Source organism: Cucurbita pepo, chromosome 4, assembly GCF_057944985.1.
Source record: "Cucurbita pepo subsp. pepo isolate OVF chromosome 4, ASM5794498v1, whole genome shotgun sequence".
NCBI lineage: Eukaryota > Viridiplantae > Streptophyta > Magnoliopsida > Cucurbitales > Cucurbitaceae > Cucurbita > Cucurbita pepo.
In genome coordinates this window covers 7,949,081-7,977,040 of record NC_141801.1, presented here as the reverse complement: position 1 = coordinate 7,977,040, position 27,960 = coordinate 7,949,081, and the positions used below count along the sequence as shown (strand labels likewise).

The 27,960-nt window shown below is 36.2% G+C and overlaps 5 protein-coding genes across 19 annotated transcripts; 3 read left to right on the top strand and 2 right to left on the bottom strand.

Moving 5' to 3' along the window:
* Nucleotides 1-2,573: 2,573 nt before the first annotated feature.
* LOC111793641 (protein BASIC PENTACYSTEINE4) lies at nucleotides 2,574-6,673 on the bottom strand. 10 transcript variants are annotated; one of them, XM_023675617.2, is made up of 6 exons: nucleotides 6,519-6,673; nucleotides 6,250-6,319; nucleotides 5,880-5,926; nucleotides 5,648-5,753; nucleotides 4,573-4,777; nucleotides 3,211-4,463 (listed from the first exon to the last, which is right to left on the bottom strand). In XM_023675617.2, exons 5-6 carry the CDS (start codon nucleotides 4,639-4,641, stop codon nucleotides 3,591-3,593), a joined length of 942 nt encoding a protein of 313 aa, XP_023531385.1. In that variant the 5' UTR covers nucleotides 4,642-4,777; nucleotides 5,648-5,753; nucleotides 5,880-5,926; nucleotides 6,250-6,319; nucleotides 6,519-6,673; the 3' UTR covers nucleotides 3,211-3,590. The 10 variants fall into 10 exon arrangements, 8 of the variants coding, with proteins under 8 accessions (XP_023531385.1, XP_086979643.1, XP_086979645.1 ...); XR_015420813.1 differs by adding an exon at nucleotides 2,574-3,143 and having other exon boundaries at nucleotides 3,228-4,463; nucleotides 5,648-6,319; XR_015420814.1 differs by adding an exon at nucleotides 2,574-3,123 and having other exon boundaries at nucleotides 3,228-4,463; nucleotides 5,648-6,319.
* A 1,188-nt stretch (nucleotides 6,674-7,861) lies between these two features.
* LOC111793137 (3-oxo-5-alpha-steroid 4-dehydrogenase family protein) lies at nucleotides 7,862-11,288 on the top strand. 2 transcript variants are annotated; one of them, XM_023674879.2, is made up of 7 exons: nucleotides 7,862-8,319; nucleotides 9,164-9,513; nucleotides 9,975-10,209; nucleotides 10,601-10,699; nucleotides 10,806-10,877; nucleotides 11,012-11,052; nucleotides 11,157-11,288. In XM_023674879.2, the coding sequence occupies exons 1-7, from the start codon at nucleotides 8,164-8,166 to the stop codon at nucleotides 11,191-11,193; spliced, it is 990 nt and encodes a 329-aa protein (XP_023530647.2). In that variant the 5' UTR covers nucleotides 7,862-8,163; the 3' UTR covers nucleotides 11,194-11,288. The 2 variants fall into 2 exon arrangements, with proteins under 2 accessions (XP_023530647.2, XP_023530646.2); XM_023674878.2 differs by having other exon boundaries at nucleotides 7,864-8,319; nucleotides 11,012-11,288.
* Nucleotides 11,289-13,068: 1,780 nt separating this feature from the next.
* LOC111793138 (ubiquitin fusion degradation protein 1 C) lies at nucleotides 13,069-18,147 on the top strand. Of its 4 annotated transcripts, none has more exons than XM_023674882.2 (10): nucleotides 13,069-13,219; nucleotides 13,790-13,864; nucleotides 14,497-14,583; nucleotides 15,016-15,040; nucleotides 15,157-15,189; nucleotides 15,288-15,409; nucleotides 15,518-15,648; nucleotides 16,463-16,677; nucleotides 17,045-17,304; nucleotides 17,652-18,147. In XM_023674882.2, exons 2-10 carry the CDS (start codon nucleotides 13,862-13,864, stop codon nucleotides 17,742-17,744), a joined length of 969 nt encoding a protein of 322 aa, XP_023530650.1. In that variant the 5' UTR covers nucleotides 13,069-13,219; nucleotides 13,790-13,861; the 3' UTR covers nucleotides 17,745-18,147. The 4 variants fall into 4 exon arrangements, with proteins under 4 accessions (XP_023530650.1, XP_023530649.1, XP_086979694.1 ...); XM_023674881.2 differs by having other exon boundaries at nucleotides 17,039-17,304; XM_087123568.1 differs by having other exon boundaries at nucleotides 15,288-15,648.
* Nucleotides 18,148-19,208: 1,061 nt separating this feature from the next.
* Nucleotides 19,209-24,808, bottom strand: LOC111793136 (epimerase family protein SDR39U1 homolog, chloroplastic). 2 transcript variants are annotated; one of them, XM_023674877.2, is made up of 13 exons: nucleotides 24,521-24,807; nucleotides 24,367-24,417; nucleotides 23,226-23,301; nucleotides 22,816-22,875; nucleotides 22,600-22,718; nucleotides 21,745-21,789; nucleotides 21,529-21,607; nucleotides 21,297-21,358; nucleotides 20,787-20,889; nucleotides 20,326-20,386; nucleotides 20,019-20,089; nucleotides 19,791-19,930; nucleotides 19,209-19,632 (listed from the first exon to the last, which is right to left on the bottom strand). In XM_023674877.2, exons 1-13 carry the CDS (start codon nucleotides 24,596-24,598, stop codon nucleotides 19,531-19,533), a joined length of 1,047 nt encoding a protein of 348 aa, XP_023530645.1. In that variant the 5' UTR covers nucleotides 24,599-24,807; the 3' UTR covers nucleotides 19,209-19,530. The 2 variants fall into 2 exon arrangements, with proteins under 2 accessions (XP_023530645.1, XP_086979537.1); XM_087123411.1 differs by lacking the exon at nucleotides 22,816-22,875 and having other exon boundaries at nucleotides 24,521-24,808.
* Nucleotides 24,809-26,737: 1,929 nt separating this feature from the next.
* On the top strand, nucleotides 26,738-27,244 carry LOC111792339 (30S ribosomal protein S31). The gene has a single exon (XM_023673734.2). It carries the CDS (start codon nucleotides 26,792-26,794, stop codon nucleotides 27,056-27,058), a length of 267 nt encoding a protein of 88 aa, XP_023529502.1. The 5' UTR covers nucleotides 26,738-26,791; the 3' UTR covers nucleotides 27,059-27,244.
* Nucleotides 27,245-27,960: the final 716 nt, after the last annotated feature.

Sequence of the window (27,960 nt, the reverse complement as noted above, 5' to 3'; positions counted from 1 at the left end):
TAATGAACCCAATCCAACCTAACTCACCGTAATATTTTGGACGGAGTTGGTTCAGGTCATTTATTTAAATTTTTATTAGTTGGTAAAATATTTATTGTTTTATTTTAAATATTTAACCAATAATAACAGTTTAGAATGATAGGAATCAAATTTAAAGTTTAATTGAAATTTTGAATTGAAAAAGAAAAAAAATAAAAATAAAAAAGAAACTCCGAAGGGTACGCGATGCTCTCCACGTGGCAAGACTAGACCGTCGATTTCACTATCACGTGAGCCCGAACGGAATGGGGCAATAAGAGCACGTGATGAGAGATAGTAGGACACGTGGCAAGCTCCAAGCGGTTCGAGAGAGGAAAAAAAAAAAAAAAAGCAAAAACTTTATCTTTTTGCTTTTTGCTTTTTTTAATTAAAAAAGAAAAAAACTTATCCAATCTCAATAAAGGGTAATGGGCCATACAATAATAATAAGGGAGGGCCCATTAATGTTTTGACAATAAATGTCCTTTTTTGTCATTTTCCTTATTATATATTATATAATTTAATTATTTTCTTTTTGTAATAAAAAAGAAATAATAGTACTTTAAATATGTACATCCAATTAATTTGAAACGTCTTCAAATCCCTAATCATTTGATAGTTCATCTATATTATAATTTTTACTATTTTTTTAATATTTTTTATAAATATTATAATATCGAAAGTTCAGTGTTTATTTAAAATTATTATAACGGAAGTGATTAATTCTAAAAGTGGAAGATGAGATTGTTAGACGAACGCGACTCTCCACAATGATATGATATTGTCCACTTTGAGTGTAAGCTCTCATGGCTTTGCTTTGGCCTTCTCCAAAAGGCCTCATTCCAATGGAGTTAGTATTTCTCACTTATAAACTTATGATCATTTCCTAAATTAGTCGATGTGGGACTTCCATCATCTAACAGAGATGATTTCAAAATTCATAATTTTCAAAAGGGAAGAAGAGAAATTTGACTTGGAAGAAACTATTTTCTCTCACGGCTCTTTTCATGTACTATAAAGAAAAGGGCTAGAAGCTAGAGTCGGTCTTAATTGGAGTTTAGAAAAGGAACCGAGTTGTGGTGTGGAGACACAATGTTAGCGATTCCGACTCGAAAGAAAGTTAAGGCACGAAAAGGTAGAAATATATTGGATGCAAAAGGGACCTCACACCGTGAAGTCGAGACACAAAGAGCTAAATCACACCGTGAAAACCAATAATAATAATAATAATAATAATATTTAATCCAGTGAGGAATTTAGGGGAATTCCGCAGTTTAGGGCTTCCATTACCAAATTAATTCAATTCCTCTTCTCCACGCCTTTGACCATATTGTAATTTAAAAGAAAAGGAATATTCTCGCTTACTTTGAGATGTCCACGAGGTAGAGAGAATTCTTTTCGAGTCTGGATCGATCAAGAGTATTAGGGATCTCATCCTCTGATCGTCTCTCACGATTCTATTGTGCTCGAACTATGGAGGCGTTTTATACTAAGTCACAATCTAGCCAAATTGACGCTCTCACCGTAGTTTTAAAGTGTCTCGATTGCTATTCTCTAAGGTCATGTACTAAGTTTGTGTAATAGGTTAACATTTTGGGGTTTGTCAATGGGCTTCTCTAGCTCAGCTCGTAGAGTGAAAAGCTCGGTCTCATATTTTATTTTTCTATTATAATATACTATTCGATACTTCAAAAATTCAATTTTGTCTCTTAGATTTGGAGTCGATATCAATTTGACATGAGAGATCCAAAGAAAAAAATGTATCAATTATTATACTTGCTTTTTCATATATATTTTCAGAGAAGTCGTACCTTTCGCTAACTAAATCCCGAGTTAACAATAAATTATATTTCACTAATCGTACTTAGGGATCAAAATTACGAGATTAGTTTTACGACGTAAATGGTAATATTCTCATGACAATATATTGTGATTTGGAAGGTAGTTTATGCACATTATTGATTAGGACATAAATATTTTGGGCCAATCTCCAAAAAGGCAAAATTTGGTGGAAAAGTCTATGAAAATTTAGTCATTTATGTTAATGACTCGAATCAAAATGTAAGTAGTGGCCAAGTTGTTTGGTCACCATAAAAGTTGTTTGATAACAACATTCCTATTTCCTATTTATACATTTTTTTTTGTTGTTGAAATAGAAATTATTATATATAATATAATAAATATATATAACATGCATTGAAGTAAATATAAAAACATTATATTATTTAATACAATTTCAGAGCTAAAGCAAAATTTAAATACTAGTAATAATATATAGAATACATACATAAAATTGAGGGAGAAAAAAAAAGAAATAGAATTTTAAAAAGATCATTTTTAATAATTTCTTAAATTTGGACTCTTTTAAAATGTTTGTGAAAATTTAAAAATAAGAAGAAATTTTTTTTTATCAAACTTTTTAATTGCATTTTGGTATTTGATCTTTTAAATCAGACCAACTTAAAAAACCCAATCTCTAAAATAGCAATATAAATCTAACTTATTGTAAAACTAATCTACACATCACTTTTGAGTGAGGCCAAATTTGAGTGAAGTTTGAGACGAGCGTGAGTGATCGAGACGAGCTTGAATTCTAATGTCTGAAGAAAATGGCAAAAATGATGCCGAGTTCTCATAAGTCAATACAGCCTAAAAACAATTAGGCATTGACAACTTTAAAAGAGTGCTAACTCGAGCTCAACTCGGTTAATCTAAATCAGAGGTTTGAATTTTGATCTCTTGTTTAAATGGGAACTCGAAACCAGAAATTTCGAGTAGGTGCTACCTATCGAGGTCGACAAAGAACTCGAATTCATGTATCAGGAAAAGAAGAAAATGATGCAATTGTTTGGGAAAACTAACCACCTGAGACTACTAATGGGTTTCAGCTATTAAGGACGCATATGGAGCAAATGGGGCAATTGGTATAAAGATGGAGAAGGAAAACCGAGAAAGAATGATACTAACCAGGCAAAATGAAGCTTCTCACTCCATTTTGAGTGCAAAAAGAGCTGGAGGGGAGGATATTCTCTACCAGCTAGACCAAAGTTACCAATTAACGTAAGCACCCGACCCGATTCACCGACCGCACCGCCATTTCAGCATCTACTCATCAACCCCAAACCCTTATACTTGAAAGTCATTTTTTGAATGCAAAGGTAATAACAGATTAGCAGGTATGAGAAATACAAATAATCAAATGAACTCACCTTCATTCTCATCATTCCAGATCCATTCTTGATTCTACATTCTCCAGTTCCACTTATCTTAAACTCTAATGGGGGAATTTGGCAATTGGAGAAAAGTGGAGGGCGGCAACCCACAACGAGCCTCCAAGGAATTTGCACAAAAAACTGCCGCATTCTTATGGCCATACTCTACAAACATCCCCAATCTACTCTGGTCCATACAGGTTCAGTCTAATCACAATGCCTATTGCCTATGCCAACACAAGGGAAGAGCGCTACCTCGTTGTAAAATCACTTCAGTCGAGTCATGTTACCGATTGAAATATTCGACAGACCCCGTGGACCTCTGCAAAATGTTCTACTCCTCTTGAAGTTACTTCCTAGCTACCTGATTGTTATGTAGCGATTTGTACCATGCCTCGCCCAGTGGTCCTTCAGATCCACTGGAACTGACAGATCATGTCCTGCTGCTGCTAGCCGACTAAGCAATTTTGTAAAAACGCTTCCACTCATTTTGCGCCCACCCATGCGGGCATGGCGTTTATTAGGCATATGTGGAAGTGGATACATGGACATATGGGTGGTGCAACACGATGATTGCCAACCCCCATTCCCCCATTTGTAGCACTGCCTTGCAAGTCCAGTGCAGGAGCAAATTGGTGCTGGCATAGAAGAGTCATCAAAACTAACAAGATTCAAACCCACATCCTGACCATCCCAGTCAGTTCTGTATTTTGTGCCATCGGTCGCCGCCTGTCTATTCAAATCTTCACCGACTTTCTTCCTGGGCAGCTTTGAAGCCTTTGATGAAACTGTCTTGTTGTCCTTTGTTTGCTTTCCCTGTTGAGACTTAACAGCTTCAGATGCTATAACTGTAATTGGAAAGGCATCAGTTATTTGCACATCTTTTGTACCATAGGGAGTTTCAGTCATGTTTGGCATATGATTAGATAAATAGTGTGATCGCTTTGCTTTCCGTTGGATCCCACTGCTGAGAGGAAAGTTAGAAGAATTATCACGAATTTGAAGGGCTGCAAGAGCATTGTCTCTTTCCATTAATGCAGTATCACGCTGCGCAAATGCCTCGTCACGCTGCCGGAGAGCCTCATTGCGTGCAGCCAATGCATCATTCTTCTCAGATAGTGCTAAATTTCGCTCCCGAATAGCAGCATCTCTCTCAGCTATAATGGACATGATCTTCTTATTCATGACCAAGGCATTTGGTTCCTTTACATGATGCGGGGGCATCATATTCCACTGCATACATCATTTCCAAATCATTTAATTTAATTAAAGAGGGCATGCTTAATTGGATGCACTAAAAGTAAAAATTAAAAAAGACAAAACAAAAGAATAGGAAGCTTACAGGCGAGGGGCTCCCTCTGAAATAATCTAGCTTGTGCCTCCCATTTTCATGTTGCCGGCCATCATCCATACTCCAGGAAAATAACGAGCAAGGCAAATGGATTCAAAACACGGGTTGGGGTTCAGTTTGAAATACTTCCACCATCAACTAGTGCAGATTTAGGCGACTCATAATCAACTAATCTTGCAGTTCATAATCAACTACTCTGTTGTAACATAAAATATAAGACATCAGCTAGATTTAGGTGATGGGATACATTAACAAGGCTTATCGGCAAAGATAGAAACTACGTGAAATAAAACCTCAGCAACTAAGAATGAGTAGTAATACAAAGCCACAAACATATTTAAAAGAAAAATTCAAACTATAAATTCAAACTAAAGGGAGATCATCTTTTGGTCAATATGAACATATATGATAGAACAACCGTAAAATCATAAAGAAGACTGGAATCACCCCAAATCAAAATGAATATGAAGCTACAACTACCAGATAATTCAAGATGATATTTTCTTTTAATTGACAAAGCTATGATCATAAGTTCCGGATAACAGCAAGAAAGTACAGCATGGCCATATCCAGCATTCTTATGGGCACCAAATTCTAACATAAATCATATAAGCACATTCATTCCAGTGCAATATTTTTTGAGCTACGCAACACAATGTACTTTCAAATACATAATTATTTATTATATTCTTTATTGGATTTTCATGAATTTCTAGGCCAGCTTATGCATACCTCAACTAATCTCATGAGACAACCCCTACACTACTACATTTGGCTGTCTAAGAAACTTATGCATTCAGTATAACTTGAACTCATTCCCTCTAAGTTATTTATTATTTATATTAGACCTTAAGGATCATCAAGACAACCCATGATGGTTATCAATTACATATATATTCAAAATCTAGGAGTCATATAAATGCATGGTTCTTGTTGCATTGCCCTTACAAAAATAAAATTAAGAAACCAAAAACCTAACCTGGAAATTTGATTCTTTTTACACTATCAAAAGAATTAACAAATTTCTCAATTAAATTATATAGAAGCTGATTAAATTGGTCGTTACCATCCGCAGAAGCAATTTTGAGGATCTATTCCAAAGCAGCATTTTACTTTTAACATCAAAAGATAACGACCATCGCTCATTCAAGTCTGTAGCAAGTTCTTCAGAGCTTTGAACAGGAGAAAAAAACAAGAAATGGTCAAACAAGAAACAGTGGTAACTATTATTTGCTCATCTTTACCTTAAAAATTAATATAAAACGAGCTCTTATAACATACAAAGTAACAAAACTCACAAATAAATGTCCAACACTATCAAGTCCATAACAATTTCATCAGAGCTCTGAACAAACGACAAAAAACACAAGCTCAGCTGATAACAGTGTCAGACATTATTCACTCAGCTTCATCTTAAAAATCCATAACAATCTTCTAGCATATAGAGCACTGGCATTAACACTTCTCACAGAAATGCACCTGCCACATCCAATTCTAATTCAAAGTAAAAACACACGCATCAGCATTTCCTTCGCATTAAACTCTCAAAGGCAGTAAAATTTCCAACAAAAAATTCATAAAAATCGTAACGAGTAACGACAAGTCCTTAAACAACAGTACCAATGTTGAAAACGGCAGTTCGTTCAAAAGAAAATAGAGAAACCGTACCGCAATGAAACAGAAGATGAACCAGCTCAATCTCCTCCAAATTAACAGAACGAACAAAAGGACCTAACAGCTGGCAAAAAAAAAAAAACAACAACGAAGTAAACGCCTGAACCGACGAAGAACAAACACAGAATCCAGAAAATCGGATATGCATGCACTAGGAGTGACAGAAGGCTAGGGTTTTGGAGAATAACAATTTGAAACCGGAGAACCAAAAAATTGAGCATGAGAGGAAAGAGGAAGTGGAAATGGAAGAAACAAAAACTTACAGATGCAATGGCGAGTGGATATGGAAGGCGAATCTTGATCTGACTGCGATGGCAGAAGAAGAAAAGAAGAAAAGAAGAAAAGAAAAAACTTTGTTTGTCGTGATTGATTAAACACAGTCGGAGAAGAGAGAACAGAAGACGGAAGTGGCGCACAAATGCTGGTAGCTTCATTTGATTCAGCTTCGTCAATGGGCCTAAAGCCCAAATACGTAAGCCCAACGCTAGATCCAGTTTCGTCAATGGGCCTAAAGCCCAAAACCGGAAGCCCAACACTGTATCCAAATTCGGCAGTTCCGTCTGTTAATTCATGGAATATCGTATTCGAACAAACAATGAAACCACAAACAAGAGCCAAAAATCAAAATGAAGAAGAACGAAAGAGCCAAAGTGAGTAGCGAAGAATTGAGCTTCTTCATGCCATTCTCGGTGAGGTGAGCAATAAAGCGTAGGGCGAATAACCGTTGAAGAACGAAGAGTAGCAATTGGATGAACGACGAAGAAAGAACTTAGAATTGTTAGACGAACACGACTCTTCAAAATGGTATGATATTGTCCACTTTGATTATAAGTTCTCATGACTTTGATTTGAGCTTCCCCAAAAGCGGAGTTCCCCAAAAGGGGAGTTAGTATTCCCCACTTATAAACCCATGATCATTCCCTAAATTAGTCGATGTGGGACTTCCATCATCCAACACCTCCCCTCGAACAAAGTGCGCCTCGTCTCCTTAATCGAGGCTCGACTCCACTTAGTCATTTTTTAATGCCTTGAGGATGTGAGGATTTACCAATCTATTGGCACGACTAAGTTTAGGGCATGACTCTGATACCATGTTAGACGAACACGACTCTCCACAATGGTATGATATTGTCCACTTTGAGTGTAAGCTCTCATGCCTTTGCTTTTCGCTTCCCCAAAAAGCCTCATACCAATGGAGTTAGTATTCCTCACTTATAAACTCATAATTATTCCCTAAATTAGCCGATGTGGGAGTTCCATCATCCAACAAGAATGAGTTGGATGACCAAAAGACGAAGAAGGATGAACGATGAAGAGGAACAAAGAAGTAAATGAAGAACGATGATTCTTTTATGATCGAATTGGGTCGGGTTGACCCGATCCTTTACCCACTGAACCAGTACCTAACTCGAATTGGATCAGGTTCTAAAAAAAACCGAGCCCAATGCTTAAAATTTGGGTTAGGTTGGGTCGGGTTCCGGTATTCAATGTATTTTTGTTTAAGGTTTTGGATAGCGTCATACAAAACTCACCATGCAACCACAAAAGTCTCACATCCGTCAAGGACAAAATATATACATATATATACATATATATAAAAAGGTGTTATCGGAGCTTCCCTACAGAATTCCCCACCATGACCGACAAAACTCACCGAACCGTCAATGAACAGACGGCGTTCTTAGCAGCATCTACATTTGCATTTCCCGAAGAAATCCTCTCGATCACGTCGCGAATCATTCAAATTGACGACTCAGTCTCTTTTCTTCTGTTTAACTTTCCCTAATTCGTCTCTCCGCAGCGTCAATCTACTTCTGTTCGACGTTGGTTTCATTTCAGACATCATTCCTCGATAATTCTGCGAAAATCAAGCCTATTTGTTCTGATTCCGTCTGGATTTTCAGCGAAATGGAGATCGGAATTGTTTGGCTTCTCAGAGCTGCTTGGATTGCAGGAATATTGCCTATACTTCTAGCTCTCTTACCTTTCTCCAGACTGAGTTGGTATCGTCGAACTATATTGGAGTTTGCGAAGAGAGGGAAGATCTTGCAATCTTCTTCTAAGGTAAGTGGTCGAATTGTCAATTGTCAATGTACTCGATTGTTTATGTTCCCCCAGCCTCTCTGGTTAGAATGTATGTTTGGGCCTCAGCTAAATTTTTCCTGGACAGTTAATACTTAATCGGGTCCACAAAGTTTTATTTGTCATTAACGTTGGATTTTGATTCTAACAAGTTTGCTGTTAACCATCATTGCCCTAACAGTTATAAGGATCATGAGAATCATAAAAGCTTGGAGGGAATTGATTTAATCCACTTGTTTCTTAGTAACCAAATATAGAGGGGTCAGATACTTGTATCATGAACTTGGTCAAAATGTGCACGAACTGTCTGAACACTCACAATTAAAAAAATGGGTCTGTTGTTAATACTGCTATTTGAATATAGAATTTACATACTGACTAGATTAATGAGATTCGAGCGTGGTAGTGAGTGGTACAAGGTAATTGGTCAATTAGATAAGATTAGGGAGGGTATACCAAAAATTTGAAGAACTATTATTTTGCCACCGACATGAGCATAACTCAACTAGTTAAGGTATATATCATTGATTAAGACTTCAAAGGCTCTTAACTTCACTCCCACATGTCGTTGAACTTAAGAAAAAAAAGTACTATTAATTTGCTTTAAGCGACTTCCTTTATGCCATCCATCGTTATATCAGGTTAGATCATTATTTAGATCATTATTTGTGAGTATTTGACATTAATATTTTAGAACCAAAATTGAAAATTCAAGACATAAGTACCTAGATATTATTAACACAACCGTTTGAGCTGTGGAATTAAACCTATATTTTAATAGTTCTGAAATTCTACGCTCTTATTCACCCATATTCTTCAAATTCAGAAATTCACCGTACCTCAGAAATTCTTCTGCCACTTCTATGTGTGGGCTGTTATCTGGACAGCATTATTGCTAGGAACAACTTGGATGTATGCATATGTATCTACCCCGTTAATCTCAGAGCCATTTAACTTTCCTGCCATTACCAGCCAGTTGACTGGAGGTTCAAGTCTATTTTCATGGCAAAAATCTCATTCATCTCGGAGGGAGCACAGATTCCTGGTCTGGAAAGCTGTTTTTCTGCTTTTATTAATGGAAGTCCAAGTTTTGAGACGTCTTTATGAAACGATATACACTTTCAACTATAGTCCCTCCGCTCGGATGCATTTCTTTGGATATTTAACTGGCTTCTTGTAAGTAGCTCTCTTTAATAGGTTTTGTTGCAATACATATCCGCTGATTCTACTATGGCTAGTTTTGGTACTTTGGGCCCTGTTTTAATATGCCGTGGAATGACCGAATACTAGAAGTAAGATAGAAAATCTAGGCGTTTCATCATGAAAGCCATGTGTATTACACTTGTCCTACAAAAGTTGCATTCTACATCCAAAATAGCCGGATATGAAGTTGTTTTCTGTTTGCATCTTAGGATGTGAAACAGGATTTGGATCAATTTGAATTTTCCTTTTGTTTAATTTTTACTTATTTGGCTTTTTATATCAATCATATGTAAGAATGTGGTAGGCTGCATTCTTTTGATGGGCTCTAAAAACTTTTCATACATAAATTGCTAGATTTTCGTTGTTATTCGTTATGTTTTAATCCTTACATCTAGAGGTTTGGTATGTTGATTTCTAATATTTTCTATGGTTAGTTTCTACACAGCAGCTCCTCTATCACTTTGTAGCAATTGTATTCCGGAAGTGTATCATTTTGCTGCAAATGGGATAGCTCAGTTCATTGTTGAAGGCAAAGGGCAAATGCTAGTTGTTGAAGTTAGTCTGTTGGATGCTGTGATTCCTCTAGCAAATTTAGGGTGGCGTCAGTGGATTGGCGCAGCTTTATTCTTTTGGGGTTGGATTCATCAGTTTCGTTGTCATCAGATTCTGGTACAGTACACCTCTTCAATACAAAATTGTTTATTCACATATCAGATTTATGATCTTGATGATGGAGTTCAAATCTGCCTTCATTTCACGATGCTCTCCTTCATCATTAACAGAATCTTCAACAATGAAAAATGTTTGGTAGTGAAATAGAACAGAGCTTTTAGATCTTTAAGTCGACAAAAAAAATTCTCATCAGACAAAGATTGAAAATGCAACGATTGAATAACTGATTTGAGTTTGAAGGTTTTAGTAACGGAACCATTTTTTCGTCGGAATCAAAAGATTTTCTTGATTGGGTATTATGTGTGAACTTTCTTTATGAATGCCACCATACATTTAAACACACATCCTAGATTCATTTGATTGATACATATCAAGTTAATTTGTTTAGGCCTCGCTGCGGGTACCTGGAGAACAAGGTGCAGAATATAAAATTCCTCATGGCGATTGGTTCGAAATTGTATCTTCTCCACACTATTTTGCTGAGATCGTAAGTTTCTCCCTCATGAACTTAAGTACAAGAACTGCGGGTTTTCTTGTCACTAAATCTTAGCTATTACTGATCGGTTTTGTCTCTCGTCCTTTCCCTTTTAAAGGTTATATATGGTGGACTTGTGGTTGCTAGTGGGGGAGAAGACTTAACAATCTGGCTAATTTTTGGATTTGTGGTGAGATTTTTATTTTTTCTGAGAATTAAAATGCAGTTTGATCTGTTCTTCTGTTTGTTCATATTTACCAACCATAGTTCTATACTTGGAACTGAAGATGGAGAAGGTAATAATCTTCTGTTGGGTGTTTGCAGGTGGTAAATCTGGCCTTAGCAGCAGCAGAAACTCATCGATGGTATGTTCGTAAATTTGATAATTATCCGAGAAACCGGTTTGCTATTATACCATATATATACTAAGCTATTGTGATGTTTTCAATTCTCTGTCATAATGAGTTAGGTTGGTCGTAAATTTCTGCACTGCACTGGAGTTGTAGTCCATATATTTGGTGGCCTGAATGCTCGTTCAATGATTAATTAGGCTGATTATGGAAACAGAAAAAATGAATAAAATTGCGACCAGTTTGAAGTATAGTTCTCTAATCAATTTGGGGTTCATAGTATAGAATTGAAAATAGTTGATTGGTTTGATTCTGATGGATTCGAGTTGGATAGCTGATTTGTTTCGATTCTCCAGTGTCAACTTGAGCGGCTGAGAATAGTTCTATTAGTTATAAATTTTCGATGAAGAGGTTAGAAGTTCGAATATTTTCATATGTACGGTAATAGTTCTATTGAGTAGATCCATGTCCTCTTTTGCAAGCTGAAAATAAAAACACTTTGAAATTCTCTTCCGATCTCTCAGGTTCTTTTGATGTCTTCGGTATAACAACAGTGTTCCTTTGGACGCCCCACACTCTTCCTATGTTTCTTAGTGAGTCCCTATCGAACAAGAAAGAGGCTAGATAGGAATTGCATACGAAATAGCGATTTAAGTTGTTTTTGAAAGACGAAATAATACTCAAATGTGTTGAAAAGAAAGATGAGCAATATTATTAGCTCGATCAGGCGTGCTTTTACATGAAGTGTTTTCTTCCAAACGTCTTATGTTATTAGGATTTCAATAAAAGGGCACTAAATACATCCAACTATTATAGTTGATGCTTCTTTAAGCTATCCTTGCAAGCATCAAGAACAGGCCCATGGTCTGAATTCTGCCTTTAGCCACATCATTCATATTAGGATCCAAAATTCGGATTTAGCACCTAATGACTCTAATATTCTATTGTGAGAAAAATTAGTAGGAGTTCATCCAACATGCACGCTCAACCATAAATTTTTTATGAATCGAGTCCCGAAAAGAAATGTGCACATTGTTGGAACCGGTAGTGACTTTCAATCATTCTAATCATTTCTTAGTCATTTTATTTCAATCATTCTAATCATTTCTTAGTCATTTTATCCTCACGCCTCTCGTATGAATGCGATATCAGATCATTCATATATCTCTCATTTACTCTACTTTGTGTTTATCTTTACTACAAATTTAAGTTTCTAATTTTATATTTAATAGATTTTAAAAAACTAATTGATATGAATTTAAAAAATACTTAGAATTGAAAATTTGGTTCATTTGATTTTTAAAGTTAAGAATTTTGTGATTATAAGTTTAAAAAGTTTTATCAAACCATTTGTTATGAAAATTCCATTAAATTATTTATGAACTAGATAATTGTTCTCTTACAAACTTGTAAACTCTCCTCACATTATTTTTTCTTTTATTTTCCATTTATATTTTTTTCTTTCTTATTATTTTACAATTTATTATTATTATATCATATTGTCACTTAATAAATTATTGTTGAATTATAACGCGTATAATTAATTATTCAATATTTATAATTAAATTTTTGTATACAAATATAAGGAAGTATTTATAAGGTTTGTTAGTACATTTTTTTTTAGGCTCAATTGAATTGTTACTATTTTTAAAAAACTCAAATCAATCCCACCTATAATTTTAAATTTTATAATTTTGTAAGTAAAAGGTTAGTAAAATATTTATTTATTTCAAACTTTTAATTAATATTTTCAACTCAATTTAGTAGTTAAAAGTTATTTTAAATAGTTATAGAAGAACAAATAATAAAAAAAATAATTATAAAATTTAATAAATATACGTATATATAATTATATGGTAAGAAAAAAAATATTTTAATATTCTAAAAAAAAGTAAAATTTTAAAAAATTTAGCAGACTCCGTCCAACGTCCTAAGTGGGCTGCAACTAATTGGGCTTTGCAAAAGGATCGGCCCAATATCAGGCCCAGGTTAAGGCCCAGGCCCAAAAGATACATGGCGTGGCCAATACGAATTCGAGCATCTGGTTTGCTTTTAGTATCTCGGGTTTCTAAATCTGATGCTTAAACGATCAAACCGATCAAACGGTCTCTTTCTCCCTCTCTGCGCTTCCTCCAGCGACCGATCGTTCATCGGCGACTTGCTTCTCCGTTGTTCGTCTCCGGTACGGCTGAAGTATCGTTATGTCTTGCATATATACGATTCGAATTCTATGATAGTTAAGATGATGTTCTGGTTGTTTGCTTGCTGGGAAAGCTGAGTGACCGAAAATTTGAATTTTCCTTATCTTTGCGTTTTTTCGTATGTATAAGCGCATTCGTTTTTTAGTAGGATTATTTTGTGTTTCGTTTATCGGAAAATATAAGTTGTTTGTTACCTGTGGCCGAAGAAAGATAAACATGGCAACTTAAGGTGCATTCAGTCGGATTTTTGGTTTGCTATTGATTGGTTGTTGTTGGTGTGAGTTCTGAAATTTTTTCATATTATGGTATAGTTTGCCTTGGTTTTTGTTTCTTTCTTTGTATCTGTTGTTTCATGTTTGACATTGAAGCGGAATGGAAGTGAGGATTTGCTTTCTTTCTTTGTTTTTATTTTTACTGCTGTTTTGGTGATGAATCAGTTTGATGCAAGAGATGTTCTTATAATAGCTACTAAGCGGTTTAAGTTATGCTGAGGTTTATGATTTTGTACTTTTTCAAACATCTGGTTTTCTCACATATTTTACAACATGCAGTTCTTCGTCGGTCTGTTGGGAGCCTGTAAGAGGTTAATTATCCGTTGTGGAACTCTATAAAAGCTCTATAAAATGGTATGCATGCCCTTTTCAGCTTGTTAAAAATAGAATCTCTGACGTTATGTGAAACGGCATTGGATTCTTATATTATCTGTGTGATGAGAAAATAAAGAAAAGCTATGAAATTATCTCAATGTTTATGATGAGGATTTGAATTTCATCGACCCACAGAAGATTCTACTTTCCCTCAATTTAAGAAATCGCTGCTTTCTGCTTTTAGATAACTACATTAGTGCGTTGTGTTAATCCTAGACCTAAGACGTGTTGCTTGTTCTGGCTGTGGAACACAACTTGATTTATCCAAATGTTTGATATTTATTTCTGCTCTCTGAAACCTGCTAACTGCTATGATTTATGGTAGATGATCATACCACTCCAGTTTTTTTTTTCCTTAAATTTCTTTTCGATTTATACTCTCACTTGGTAGAAGCAGTTTGTTACTTAAACAATTGACGTTTGTTGAAGTTTACACTTTACTCTAACTGTGCCTACGTTGTTACTATTTCTGCAATTCACTGGCCTTCAACTCTCCATCTTAGGAGGGTTCTTACTGTGAAGATATAATTACATTTTTCTAAAAAAAGAGATTGGTTAGCTTTTGTAGTCATATTGCAATTAATGTTCTTTCTATCTTTCTGCATGTGCAGTATTTTGATGGGTATGATGGGTATGGTTATCGTGGAGCATCATTTGAGCAAAGATATCAATGCTTCTCTGCATCATTTATTGATAAGGTTTGACTACCCCTACATCTATCACCATTTTTAGAAATGTTCTCACTTGGCGTTTGAGGAGGTTCTTGGCTTCATTGCATTTTCATTATTTAGTAATTAGTATGCATATCAAAGGACTTCTTCATGCTAGAAATTAAATGTAGGCAGCAGTTGCAATATGCTCTTTATTTGTTTGAAGCGTGAGCATGTAATAAGCATTGCTCTTGCATTAATTTTTTAAAAAGCTTGGAATTTCACGTAATATCACACAACTGCTGCTCATGTCTCTAATTTGTAGGTCAATACAGTAGAAGTTAAATATATATTGGAATGTTGCTTTTCATCTTAAAAGGCCTTTCAAGTATCTGTTTTTGCATGCATAAAACTGAATTGTTTTCTTTCTTCGGAAATAGATAGTTTCTTCTAATTTGAGTTAATCTTTTCATCCTGCAGCCACACATTGAAACTGGAGATAGAAGTAAGATATTCTGTCTTCACCGTTTTTTATTGTTTATTTTCTATGTCCTTCATAACGTATTTTTCAATTTCATCTTCTTTATCTCTCATGTTGTTTATTTCTTTGTTTTTTTCCAGTTATAATGCCTCCGTCAGCCCTTGATCGCCTTGGTTTGTTTGCATATTTCTAAAAATAATTTTTGTATGCCTGTTTTGTCTATGGTTCTTTTCATTGTAGTTGACTGAATTTTAAATATAAACCCATACAGCATCATTACAAATTGATTATCCAATGTTATTTGAGCTTCGAAATGATGACGCTGAGCGGGTCTCTCATTGTGGGGTCTTGGAGTTTGTTGCAGAAGAAGGCAGGATTTACATGCCTTATTGGGTAGGGTCCATATTTCTCTTGCGTTATATGTATCCCAGGTGTTATTATCTGTCTTACTTTCTATCCGAGGATTCTTCCACTTTCTTTCTCATTGTGTTTACCCTTCAGATGATGGAGAACATGCTTTTACAAGAAGGAGACCTCTTGCATGTGAAGAATGTCACTCTTCCAAAGGGAACTTATGTTAAATTACAACCTCACACAAAGGACTTCTTGGATATCTCCAATCCAAAAGCAATGTGAGCTAACTTTTCAAGTTTTGGTTCATGTGTCTAGCGTTGTTCTCTACTTATTAGTCTTTCTAGCTTGGGTCCTTAGGAAGGTGTTCTAAATTTGAAATCCTCTGCCACTTTCTTATTTAATTTGAAGACCAATGCCTTAACCTCTGTTAATTTAGCCGATGGCACCTTTATTTTTACCTAAGCCCAATAAGTACACAAAATCTTGAACATCATAGTGCCCACCGTCCGTTGGTGTTGATCCAATGGTTAAAATAAAAAGCTCCGATCAAATGTCTTTGAATATATGGGTTCAAAGCTCAGGTGTCACTTGGAATATTGAGTATTACGGGAAAACCTTTTGACATCAAATGTATGTTTTAGGATTAGACTATGGATTCTTAGGAATAGTTAAGGTGCATGCAAGCTAGTCCAAATCTACGTATGAAAGAATGCATTGACTACGGCCTGCTTGGAAGTTCTTTTGGTCTTTCAAGGACATTAGCTACTTGATAAAAGTACCCTTGAGAAAGTTCTATGGTCAATATCAAATTGGTATTTTCAAACTGTCCATACTTGATTTCACAAGTGACAGGACAAATGAAAGCTAATTTTTTTTATAAAACAGAAAAATTGTCTGTGCTTGGTAGTGAAGGAAATGTTCAATTTTTAGAACATTGCTCGCAAACACTTTTTTGAACTCTTCCCTAGTCTTAATCGGGAAGGTGGTGCTCTTTCTTTTTTGTTTAGGTAGATCACATGTGATTTCTCTATCTGTATCTCTAAGGGTTGGTGTGATGAAGTTTGTTTCACACAACATTTTTTTTTCACACAGCTTAGAGACTACACTCAGGAATTTTTCTTGCCTCACCACTGGGGGCAGTATTATGGTGGCATATAACAACAAGAAATATTACATTGACATAGTCGAAACGAAGCCATCCAATGCAATAAGTATCATTGAGACAGATTGTGAGGTGGATTTTGCACCTCCCCTGGATTACAAGGAACCAGAGAAGCCTACTGCACCAATCAGGGGGAGGGAGCAAGGTGCATAACTTCTACTCCTTTTCTCCAATTCTTACTGCAATTTAGTGCTGCTTCTGTTGTTTTTCTTTTTTTCTTTTTATCAGTTTGGCGATTTCTCTCATTTTATCAACGCTTATAAAGTTGATATTTTATCCAAGCAGTTTATTAGCTTGTAACCTTACTATAGATTTAGTTTTCTAGTTGCCTGATGTCGTAGTATTTAGTAATCTCGTTGAACAAGGCCACTGATTACTATGTTTAGGTATACAACATAGTGCTTACCCATTTAAATTCATTTTCACATTTGCTGCAACAAAACTTGGAAGGTATGCATTTAGGAATAAGGCAGTCTCTGTCAAGGTCTCATTGAACTCTCTTGCAGTTGCAGAAGCTCCAGCAGAAGAAGCTGAACCTAAATTTAGTGCTTTCACGGGAACAGGAAGACGTTTGGATGGTAAATCTTCAAGTCACCAGTCCCAGCCTATTTCATCTGCTAGGTCATCTGAGGAGAAGCTATCCGGTGCTACTAGTAGACATGGCCCTCCACAACAGTCTGCTGGATCTAGCTCAGTCAATGGAACTCGTCAGGCTCAGGGGAAGTTGGTATTTGGACAAAATGCTAATCAAAATCCTAAAGGAACTTCAAAGGTACTCACTTAGCATTTATCATTATGGTGAAAAAAAAATCATTAAAAAATATATATTATTATATCCACTATAAAGCAGGTGATACTAATGTTCAATTTTTTGTTAAAATTGGCGAGTTTTGGAAAAGTTATTTTATTTTGATTTTATTGAAAGTAGTGGTAATTTTCCCATTTTGTTAAAATTGCATCCAAAGCCAAGGTTTAATTCGATGATGAAATTGAAATTTTAGGGTGGAAACTGATACAACCAAAGTTAAAATTGCATTTCTTCCTATCATCTTATTTAAGTCATTGCATTTCGCACTTATTGCGTTACATTATAGAAATTCTATTTTGCCATTTTTGTAGGAAGCAACGAAGGAGACTGAACAAGAGCAGCCGGAAAAGGAAGTACCTAAATTCCAGCCCTTCTCTGGGAAAAGGTACTCGCTTAGAGGTTGAATATATATCACGTATATATTCATAATTTCGGCTTAAGTTGTTGGTGTCATCCACGTATTGGGAACCGTTTTGATTTTATTGTGAATTAAAAGAAAAGCAATAAGAACTCTACTTTTGTAGAAACTCTAGCTTGCAAGTCCTTGAAATTTTCCAATCATGCAAAAGCTCTTCAACATTCCACGAGATCTTCCTTGCTATGACTCGAACACAAGGTTGATGCTTGTGGGAATCTCTTAAAAGAAAACTCCAAGGATTTGAGAAGAATAGTATCGAGAAATTCTCTGGAGATGTAATTTCATTTTCCCGAGAAAGTGGGAGAGATTGAGGTGTGTTTGGCTTAACCTGAGGGTCTTCCACTCGGAAAATATTTGCCAAATAATATATTTGCATATTTAATATATTAGGATATTATATCTCACAAATCATATTTAGATATTATAAGATATCCTTTGTATATATTTAACTAATTTGAATCTCATTCAAATTTTAAACTCTTTATTTAATTAATCAATTTCCATTCATTAACTATAGTCACTCCACTATAGATAAAGTTGCACTCTTATGTACTTAGGACGAGTTATGTCCATTGATATAACCATTATGTTTATTGATATAACCATTATGTCCATTGATATAACCATTGATATAACCATTACAAGCAAAGCAAGACAATCTTCACGAGTTGTTCATAATTACAAATTGGTCAAAAGTCCGTTTTACCCCTGTAATTACATTTGGGTCAAAAGTCTGTTACCCCTGTAATTACATTTGATTTCACCATCCGTTTTACTCCTGTAATTACATTTGATTTCACCATCCGTTTTACTCCTGTAATTACATTTGGGTCAAATCACCATCCGTTTTACTCCTGTAATTACATTTGGGTCAAATCACCATCCGTTTTACTCCTGTAATTACATTTGGGTCAAAGGTCTGTTACCCCTGTAATTACATTTGATTTCACCATAATTACAAAGGCATATTGAATCGGCTAAAATAGTCCTTCTAAATTAAATGACAAGCCCGCAAGAGTTCATAACTCACTCAGCCCAAAATGGGAGGCATTGGATTTCTTGGTCCAATCTTATACAAACTCATTGTATTGGATACCCTCACTTACATGTCCCCACATGAACGATTTGGATCAAATCATTTGGAACAGCCAAAAATGGGAGGCATTGGATTTCTTGGTCCAGTCTTATACAAACTCATTGTATTGGATACCCTCACTTACATGTCCCCACATGAACGATTTGTATCAAATCATTTAGAACGAACGATTACAAAGTAGGCCGTATCAATGGACAAGGCACCCAACCTTGTCCATATAGACTCTTAAGTTATTACTTGAACACGATCCTCGGGTAAGTCAACCACATATTATTCAAGATTACATTAATAACCATACTATGGATAACAATTAAATTACAAATAAAATAATAAAAATTATTGTTAAAAACTATATAATTAATTACGAGGCTTCATGGCATAAATTCGAACAATTATTCGAACAATTATTCGAACAATTACATAGATGGTGCTACTTACTGTGAACAAAAACAAAGCCAGTTTCTTTCTTACATACCTTAAACCTCCCAATCATATACTTATGACCTTCCCATTCCGTTTCATTTGAGCGGGAAACCGAAACCAAACCCAAAAATCAAATTACTGAACAAAAAATCGACCTCGTCAATAGTGTGTTATGATATATATATATATATATATATATATATATATAAATGGAAGATGATGCTACTATTCTTCAGATTTATATTTGACTCCCTTAGGAAAGAATGGCCTTGAGTGCGTCTTTCACAGACGGGTACTTGAATGAAAACCCCAATTCCTTGGCTCTCGCAGGCACTACCCTTTGCCCTTCCAAAACCTGCAGGAAATTCAGGTGTTCTTATTGATCTGAGGCTAACAAATTGGCTTGAACTTCTTGTCTAAGAAGTTGTAGGGATCTAATAGAGGCCTATGGTTTAGAAGATTAATTTAAAGAGTAAAAAGGAAGGGATAAAAGAGAGAGAGAGAGAGAGTGACCACAGAAGCTCCATCTCCAAGGACGGCTTTGAGGGCGAAGTCAGGTACGGGAAGCCATGAAGGTCTGCCCATGGCGGCTCCCAACCGCTCACATAATTCAGACAATTTAACCGGGTTAGGTGCTGTTCCATTTATTACACCTGTTTTATGTCCATAAATAATACATCATTAGCTTTAAATAAGGCTAATTCTGCGTTTTTTTTACTTTTATAATTAAAATTTTATTACCCTTATAAGATGGATTGATCAGTGCTTCATATATTAGGTCCACAATGTCATCCAAATGAATCCAGGAAAACCTGCAAAACTCATTTTATTACAAAATTCACTATTGAGTCAAAAAAATAAATATATTTTGTTAAAAAAAATTAGAAATTAGTCCCTATAGTTTTGTTTGATATCAAAATCATAGGGATGTTTGATATCAAAATCATAGGGATTTGAATTATCTCGTAACGATAGGGATCAAATTTGTAATTTTAATAAAAAAAAATGTAACAAGAATGTATAATGGAGTGTTCGGGGAGAGTATTACCATTGTTTTCCAGATCCCATTGGACCTCCAGCATACATCATGAAGAGGGGGATCATTTTGGCTGCAAATGCACACAGGTAAATATGGATTCAAAAAATTACAAATAAAAAAGATTTAGAAATTAACATAAACCTTTTCAACTTCAAGTAATTTAATGTGGAAAGCTGATTGAACAAACTATATATAATAATTGAGTTTATATTTTATTTTGTTTATAATCGTCTATTTTGTCTATTTTTTTCAAGTTTATTCTATTTTAGTCTCTATAAAGGACGAGAATCTTTAGAAAAAGTAATCCTTATAACACAAAAGTACGACAATCTTTAGAAAAATAACAAAAGGACGAGAATGATAACCTTTAAAAAGTACAATGACCAAAATAAACGTGTTTTCGACCGAAATGGAAAAAAGCTGAAAATACAGTGACAAATTAAACCTAATAATTAAGATTTTTTCCATACCTAAAGCACCACCTTCTTTACCAAGAACAACACCTATACGGATAAGAGCCACTCTGACATTCTTGTTTACTCCCAGGGCTGTTGCTTCCCATTCCCTACAAACCTGGAAAATCACTGTCTTAAGCAAACACCCGAATGAAGGTAGACAAAATGGTGAAGAATTTCAATATAACAAATAGAAGGAAATCTTAATACTCGTCGATAAACTGCTTCGCACTAGAGAACGGTCGAGTGAACTACAGGAACATGTATAATTTCATGACTCCATTTTGATGATACATAAGTTTTACTAGCTCTATCTAAGATACTTGTGGCAAAACAGTTCCCATCACAAGCTTGAACTACAAAAGATTAAAAAAAGGACCCAGAATTGTCACTATGCTCTATTATTGATGGAAATTTGGTTGAAACACAAGCAAAAGATTGTGCTTTAACTCTTTTCATCTTCGTTTACGAAGAAAAACAAATAAAATCGCTCGTTAATTAGCTCTATCTAACTACTCTCCTCACCTCGGCCAAGTAATCGTTTCCGGATGGGCTTCGTTCGTCAAATATTGCTGTTTCACTTGTGCCTGAGAGAGAGAGAGAGAGAGAGAGAGAGAGAGAGAGAGAGAGAGAGAGAGAGAGAGAGAGAGCAAAAGGAGTAAAGTTTAGATTATGAATGTGATCCAATAGTGTCATCTGTTCTTTCAGATAGTTTTTCGAGAGGGATAGTCGAGTAAATCTAGATAGAAGCACGTACCGTAGTAACCAACTGCAGTTGAGCTAACAAGAACGGTAGGGCGAGCAGCATCTGGTGCATCGTTAATTAACCTTACAACCTTCACATCAGTTAAGTAACCATGTAAACGAGGCATTGAATATTGCTACGTATCAGGTTTTGCATTTGTAAGCTAGAAATGGAAAGAAGTCCCTTAAACTGTTTGCAGTACTCTAGTTATGTTCGATAACTTCTTACCTTTGAGGTGACTCTGATCCTGCTTTGCTTGATCTCTTTCTTGATCTGTATTACAATGGGCAAAAATTATATATTATAGATTATATAACCAGTCCTCAGATTGTCAAACAAGTAGGGTAAGAGATAATGGGTGAGATCGTACATCGGTTGGAGAGGAGAACGAAACATTCTTTATAAGGGTGTGAAAATCTCTCCCTAGTAGATGCGTTTTAAAAACCTTGAGAGAAAACCCATAAGGAAAAGTCCAAATAGAACAATATCTATTAGCGGCGGTTTGGGCTGTTATAAATGGTATCAAAACCAGACACCAGGCGATGTGCCAGCGAGAAGGTTGAGCCCCCAAAGGGGGTGGATACGAGGCCGTGTGCCAGAAAGGACGTTGGGCCCCAAAGAGGGTGAATTGGGGGGTCCCACATCGATTGGAGAAAGGAACGAGTGCCAGCAAAGATGTTGCCCCAAAGGGGGGTGTGTGAGATCCCACATTGGTTGGGGAGAACGAAACATCTTTCATAAGGGTGTGGAAACCTCTCCCTAGTAAACACGTTTTAAAAACCTTGAGGAAATCTCAAAAGGGAAAGCCCAAAGAGGACAATATCTGTTATAAGTGGGCTTGAGCTGTTACATAATGTTAGTTGTTTTACATACAAATTACAAACTGTCAGATCAACCGATCAAAAGCACGTCCTGAGTCTAATTCTACAGAGACGGTTAATCTAAGCTCTATCCCAAGATTAGTTTTTAATTACCGTACAAGCAAGTAGTATTTAACTGAACAGTTTATTACTTGCTTGTGTAGTATATGGGACCATAAATCATGTTAGAAAGGGTCAAAATCCATAGGAAATATGTACTAACCTCAGAAGACCACCTGGTACTTATGGGCATCCCAGCCAAGTTAACAACACCATCTGAACCTTGGATGCAGTCTTTCCACCCTGGCTCCTCTGCGATCACGATTCCTGGAAATTCCCTGGCTACAAATTGTGGAATGTAGTTCAATAATTAAACAGAAGAAGATTCAGAAGATACAGTAAAACAAAGAAAGACGATTGACATGTATTACCTTCTTACCCGGAAAAATCAACTTAGCTTTAGATTTAGAACGTGTCAGAACTCGAATATTATGGTTATCTATGGCCAGAAACACATCAAAGAATTCTTAATCAGTCGTTTATCTACTACATTGTGAGAAGCAGATTGGAGCTGGAAGCTTAAAGATACAAACTATGGGGTAAAAAAAAAGAGCAAGATTTGATGTCTTTGGTTTTTCAAGACGTCTGGCTCGATGTATAGAATATTGTTAGAATGAACACAACTCTCCACAATGGTATGATATTGTCCACTTTGAGCATAAGCTCTCGTGGCTTTGCTTTGGGCTTCCCCAAAAGGCCTCACACCAATGGAAAGAGTATTCCTTGATTATAAACCCATGACCATTCCCTAAATTAGCCGATGTGGGACTTTCATCCAACAAATATAACCTGCATTTAGCCGTCGCACAAGTCTTCTACCGATGAAGCCTGTAGCTCCAGTTATTGATACAGTGAGCTGATTTTTCTGCAACAATTTTTTTAAACAAGAAATTGAGTAGAGAAAAATGAAAGAACACAAAAGGGCTTGAAAAACAACTAAAAAAATAGGACCTAACCAACCACAGATCTAACTAAGAAAATGACCTTCAAAATTTCAACCTTGAATTTCTAGAAGCATAATGGCTACCCGAAGTAAAGAAAAATGAACAAGGGAACGCGTATGAGGCATTAAGGAACCAAAAACGAATATGCCATCTAGTCGGATGAATATGGAAGTCTCCCAATAAAGAAAAAAGAGCAGATACTCATATGATTCCCTGTTCGAAAGAGGATGAAAACCAAAATTAAAAGACCAAGCTATGGGACACAACCACAAGGAGGAAAGGGGGTACAGGCAAGGGAACAGATATTGTCTGCTTTGGCCCGTTACGTATCGTCGTCAGCCTCATAGTTTTAAAACGCATCTACTATGGAGAAGGTCTAGCCCTACTCCAGCCAGTGTCTCGCACCGTCCGGTGACCGACTCTCATACCATTTGTAACAGCTCAAACCCACCGCTAGCAGCTATTGTTCACTTTGGCCTGTTACGTATCGCTCTCAGCCTCACGGTTTTAAAACGCGTCTATTAGGGAGAGGTTCACACACCCTTATAAGATAATGTTTCGTTCTCCTCTCCAACCGAGGTAGAAGCTCGTAATCACCCAACCCATAGTCCTCCAAAAACTAGAGTGTTTGAACCATCTCCAATTGAGCACTTCACAGAATTAGAAAAGATGGGAAAGTCCCAAGAGATAGCCTTCGAGAACTCAAGAAAGTGCCTATAAACCCACAAACCAAGGCTCACTAGAGAAAGTGAGGACCATACTTCTACTTCAATGGAAAACGCCACAACCATTTAGTCAATAGAGCTTCATTACGAAATCTCAAATTACCTAGCCCCATACGATCAATAACAACAATAGCTACAAAAATATAGGAAAACAATAATCAAACACAGGAAATACGATCAACAAACTGACTTCAAATTAACACACATTACAATTCTCAATTACAATAAAGCATAAACACAGAAACTCAAGTAAGTACATACCATCTCTGTTTCATCAATGGCGCAAAAAACCTTAAGCCTCTTGCCACATATCTTCAAGCAAAAGAGAATTTAAAGTAAGAAAAACAGAGAAACCACAAACTCCTCAACGCCGAAGCAAAGCTAATAAATGAGATTACGAGAATCGAACACTTACCGCAAGGTGTTGAGGGATGCGAATAGAATGGGAGACAGTACGGCTCCATGAGAGAGAAGTGGCGCCAGAGAGCTCCATTGAAGGGAATAACGGCGGGTGGGATCGGAAAGCTCTATCGGCGGCGAGAGGGAGAAGGAAGAAAGGAAGAATGAGAGATGAAGATTAGGTTGGGATGGATTTGATGGACCAGGTTGATCTTGTTGAGATCAGGAGGCGGGAGAGAGGCATCTCCATCACAAAATTAAGCTCTGTGAGACTGAAACAAATGGTTCTCGGGTGAAGCTGGAGTGGAGGGGAATTAAAGTTATTAAATTGATATTTTTTTTTAAGATCAAATTAAAAAAAAAAAAAAATATATATATATATATATATATATATTAATTTTAATAAAAATTTATGAACAAACTCCGACCATAATTTTTATAATTCAATCAAAGTTGTACCGATTGGATTAAGTTGATTGAATTTTTTGGTTGTTTAGTGGACATAATTAATTTATTGTTAAGTCGCGTACGAGTGGTAAATAATATAAAAAATATGAAGAGAACCGAACGTTGCCCTAGTCAGTTTGCTAATTTTCTAGAAGTCGTGTCGTGTGCTTAGTGTCACAATCCGCAATGCGATTGTGTCCCGAGTAAGTTATCGATAACGATGACTAAGTTAAGTGGGGGAGAATGTCACAACCATACTATGAAAAGAGTAAGTTGTGACCCTCACGTCATGACAAGCAAAGAGGGACGCCCTCCAGCCACATGCGGGCCAATATAGAAGAGTGTCATGGTGCGACGAGAAGATGTCGTGGTCGGGCATACGAGCCCACCTTGTGCAACTCAGAGGATACACACATTGAGGCCAAGTTGGCCACAACAGGGCAAAGTGTCCATTTTAAGTCCATAGTCGTCTGGTGAGTGTTTGCAGAGAGAGTCAGCCTCACCCACAGCTATGACAAACACTGAATAGCCACGTCTACGTTGCGAGTCTCAGTGGCCGAGTCCAAGATGGGCGAACAACAGAAATAGGTCCGAAGGGGGATAGCCCGTAGATAATGTGCACAAGTTTTCGTATTCGTCTGAAGCACGTTTGTTTTCCAGCAAGTCAATAACAAGCCGTCTAGACTCCACTCCCATAGTATTTAGTACCGTGAAGAGTAATATCGTGGTTGGCTTGCGAGCCACACCCCGTGGGGTGTACCGTTATGTGTCACTCAAAAAGTATGCAGATTGGCCAAGAGTAGTGCCAAGCTAAAGCCGGGGCGAAAAATATATATGGTGTTTAATTTCCCTTAAGACTGGTTGTGAGCATGTCAAGATCACGACGCCGCACGGTAAAAAATGTAGAACCTTGACAGTTGGTATCAGAGCCACACTTTGTGCGTCTAGTCGGGCAAGACAGTCAAGAGAAATGAACCCAAGAGTTTATCGAAGACCTTGCAAGTGTGTCAAGAGTGTCAAAGTGGGCAGAACATTACAACAAAATGGTGTTGGCGTATTCGTATTTTAATGAATATGGTTAGAAATATGTTAAATAATTTATCTTTACCCGTGTCCTTATGGAAGTATGCTTTCAGGACCGCTCAATACTTATTAAACAGTGTTCGTAGTACATCGGTTCTGGGATAGAAAGGAAATTTCGAGATGTTAAGTGTAAGTAATCTCATTCAACTCGAAAAGGAATGAACTTTAAATAAATAAATAAATAAATAACGAATGTGGAACATGACAATCCACCCCGGTTCGGGTCTCTCTCTCATTCCCGGTCTAAACAAAGCATGTTGCTCCTCCCCAACCAATGTGAGACAGATGACAATTCACCCCCTTCGGGTCCCTCCCACATTCTCTGTCTAAAGAGAGCACGCTCCTCCCAACCAACGCGGGACATCACAATCCACTCTCCTTTGGGGCCCAGTGTTCTTATTGGCACACCGTTCGGTGTTTGGCTCTAATACCATTTGTAACGACTCAGACCCACCGCTAACATATATTGTCCTCTTTGGGCTTTTTCCTTCCGTGTTTCCCTAGAAGCTTTAAAACAAACACGCTCTAATACCATTTATAGGTACCGTGTTTTTCCAATTTTTTTCATTATTTGATGCTACACACAATATGTTAATTTAAGCTAACAATGAAATGATATGGCTATGAAAAGTTGGGCTTCCTTAATGGGCTCAAGGCCCAGCCCATATTTTCCAATACACTCGATATATTTTACACCTTTTTGCCTCCTTCGTTACAGTTGTTGGGCTCTGAACCAATCTTGCAAAGGAAAACAAAAATGGCGATGATGCAGTGGTGTGGCGCAGTAGCTAGGGGAGTGATGGCGGCGGAGCGCCGGTCGCCTTCACTAACGTCGTCAATGGCGGTGGAAGGACTGGTTCCGATCCTTTGTGGACGAGGTGACAAGAAGACGAAGAAGGGGAAAATATTCAAAGGATCGTACGGCAACGCCAGGCCGAAGAAGGAGAAGAAGATTCAGCGGATCAAGGACAAAATCGAGGTTCCTAGTTCCACTCCTTGGCCTCTTCCTTTCAAGCTCATCTGATTTGATTTTTTTTTTTTTTTTTTCAATCTCTGGTTTCGTAAACTGTTAAGATGTTTCTCGAGGTTTAGGGTTTATGTCAGGTCAAGATCGATTGTAGCCGAAATTGGAATTGATCTAATTTGAGTGATTAATCGTCTGCTGTTGTGTACGGTTCATTTTATCGATCTAGAATTGAAATTTGACTCAGATTCATAAATGTTATCCGGAAAATTTTCGAGATTATTTTGGAATGAAAATGGATTTCTATAGATCAGTCAAAATTTTGGGGAGAAAAAACTCCAAATTCTTAATACTGCAAGTCTGCAATACAGGCTTTCAACAGCCTGCAACTTGACGCTTTGGATTTCATTAGAAAATCAACAATAAACTATGACCAATTTTTAAGATTTTTTGAAATTAGAATTGATAAGACTGGCCTGAATTTTTCTAAATTTCTTATGTATTAGCATGACTAGAGATTAATTTGTAAGCTGCTAAACACAGATTATTTTTGGTTAATTTGTGCATGATCTAGTGATATTAATTACAATTTTAAAATTTTAGTTCTTATACCTAGATTAATTTTTTCTTTTCAAAACTTATTCTCTATTACCATTTTTCCTATAAATTTGAACATACGACCAAAAGAGTATTTTAACTTATTCTCTATTACCATTTTTTTTTCTTTTTTTTTTTTAATGTACTTTCAACTTTATCTTTGATTAAAAAAAAAAAAAAAAAAAAAAACTATTATATTATTTTAGATATTTCATAAATATTTTAAAATTATTAGATGCTTACTTAATTTAACTGTAAACTATTATATTGATTTTTCTCTTCAATAATAGTTTTGAAATATTTATAAAAGGTTAAAATCGGTATTAAAACTTTAGAAAATGTACAATAATGTACAAAATTAAGAG

Excerpts from the sequence above, each read along its gene's own strand:
- LOC111793137 (XM_023674878.2), top strand. The coding sequence starts at position 8,164 with ATGGAGATCGGAATTGTTTGGCTTCTCAGAGCTGCTTGGATTGCAGGA. Across the intron at positions 9,514-9,974 it reads GGATATTTAACTGGCTTCTT|TTTCTACACAGCAGCTCCTC; the intron begins GTAAGTAGCTCT and ends TTCTATGGTTAG. Across the intron at positions 10,700-10,805 it reads CACACTATTTTGCTGAGATC|GTTATATATGGTGGACTTGT; the intron begins GTAAGTTTCTCC and ends TCCCTTTTAAAG.
- LOC111792339 (XM_023673734.2), top strand. The coding sequence starts at position 26,792 with ATGGCGATGATGCAGTGGTGTGGCGCAGTAGCTAGGGGAGTGATGGCG.
- LOC111793136 (XM_023674877.2), bottom strand. The coding sequence starts at position 24,598 with ATGGAGCTCTCTGGCGCCACTTCTCTCTCATGGAGCCGTACTGTCTCC. Across the intron at positions 20,890-21,296 it reads GAAACGATTACTTGGCCGAG|GTTTGTAGGGAATGGGAAGC; the intron begins GTGAGGAGAGTA and ends GTGATTTTCCAG. Across the intron at positions 19,931-20,018 it reads GATCAATCCATCTTATAAGG|GTGTAATAAATGGAACAGCA; the intron begins GTAATAAAATTT and ends GACATAAAACAG.
- LOC111793138 (XM_087123567.1), top strand. Across the intron at positions 16,678-17,038 it reads AATCAGGGGGAGGGAGCAAG|TTGCAGAAGCTCCAGCAGAA; the intron begins GTGCATAACTTC and ends ACTCTCTTGCAG. Across the intron at positions 17,305-17,651 it reads ATCCTAAAGGAACTTCAAAG|GAAGCAACGAAGGAGACTGA; the intron begins GTACTCACTTAG and ends CCATTTTTGTAG.
- LOC111793641 (XM_087123517.1), bottom strand. The coding sequence starts at position 4,641 with ATGGATGATGGCCGGCAACATGAAAATGGGAGGCACAAGCTAGATTAT. Across the intron at positions 4,464-4,572 it reads TCAGAGGGAGCCCCTCGCCT|TGGAATATGATGCCCCCGCA; the intron begins GTAAGCTTCCTA and ends TGATGTATGCAG.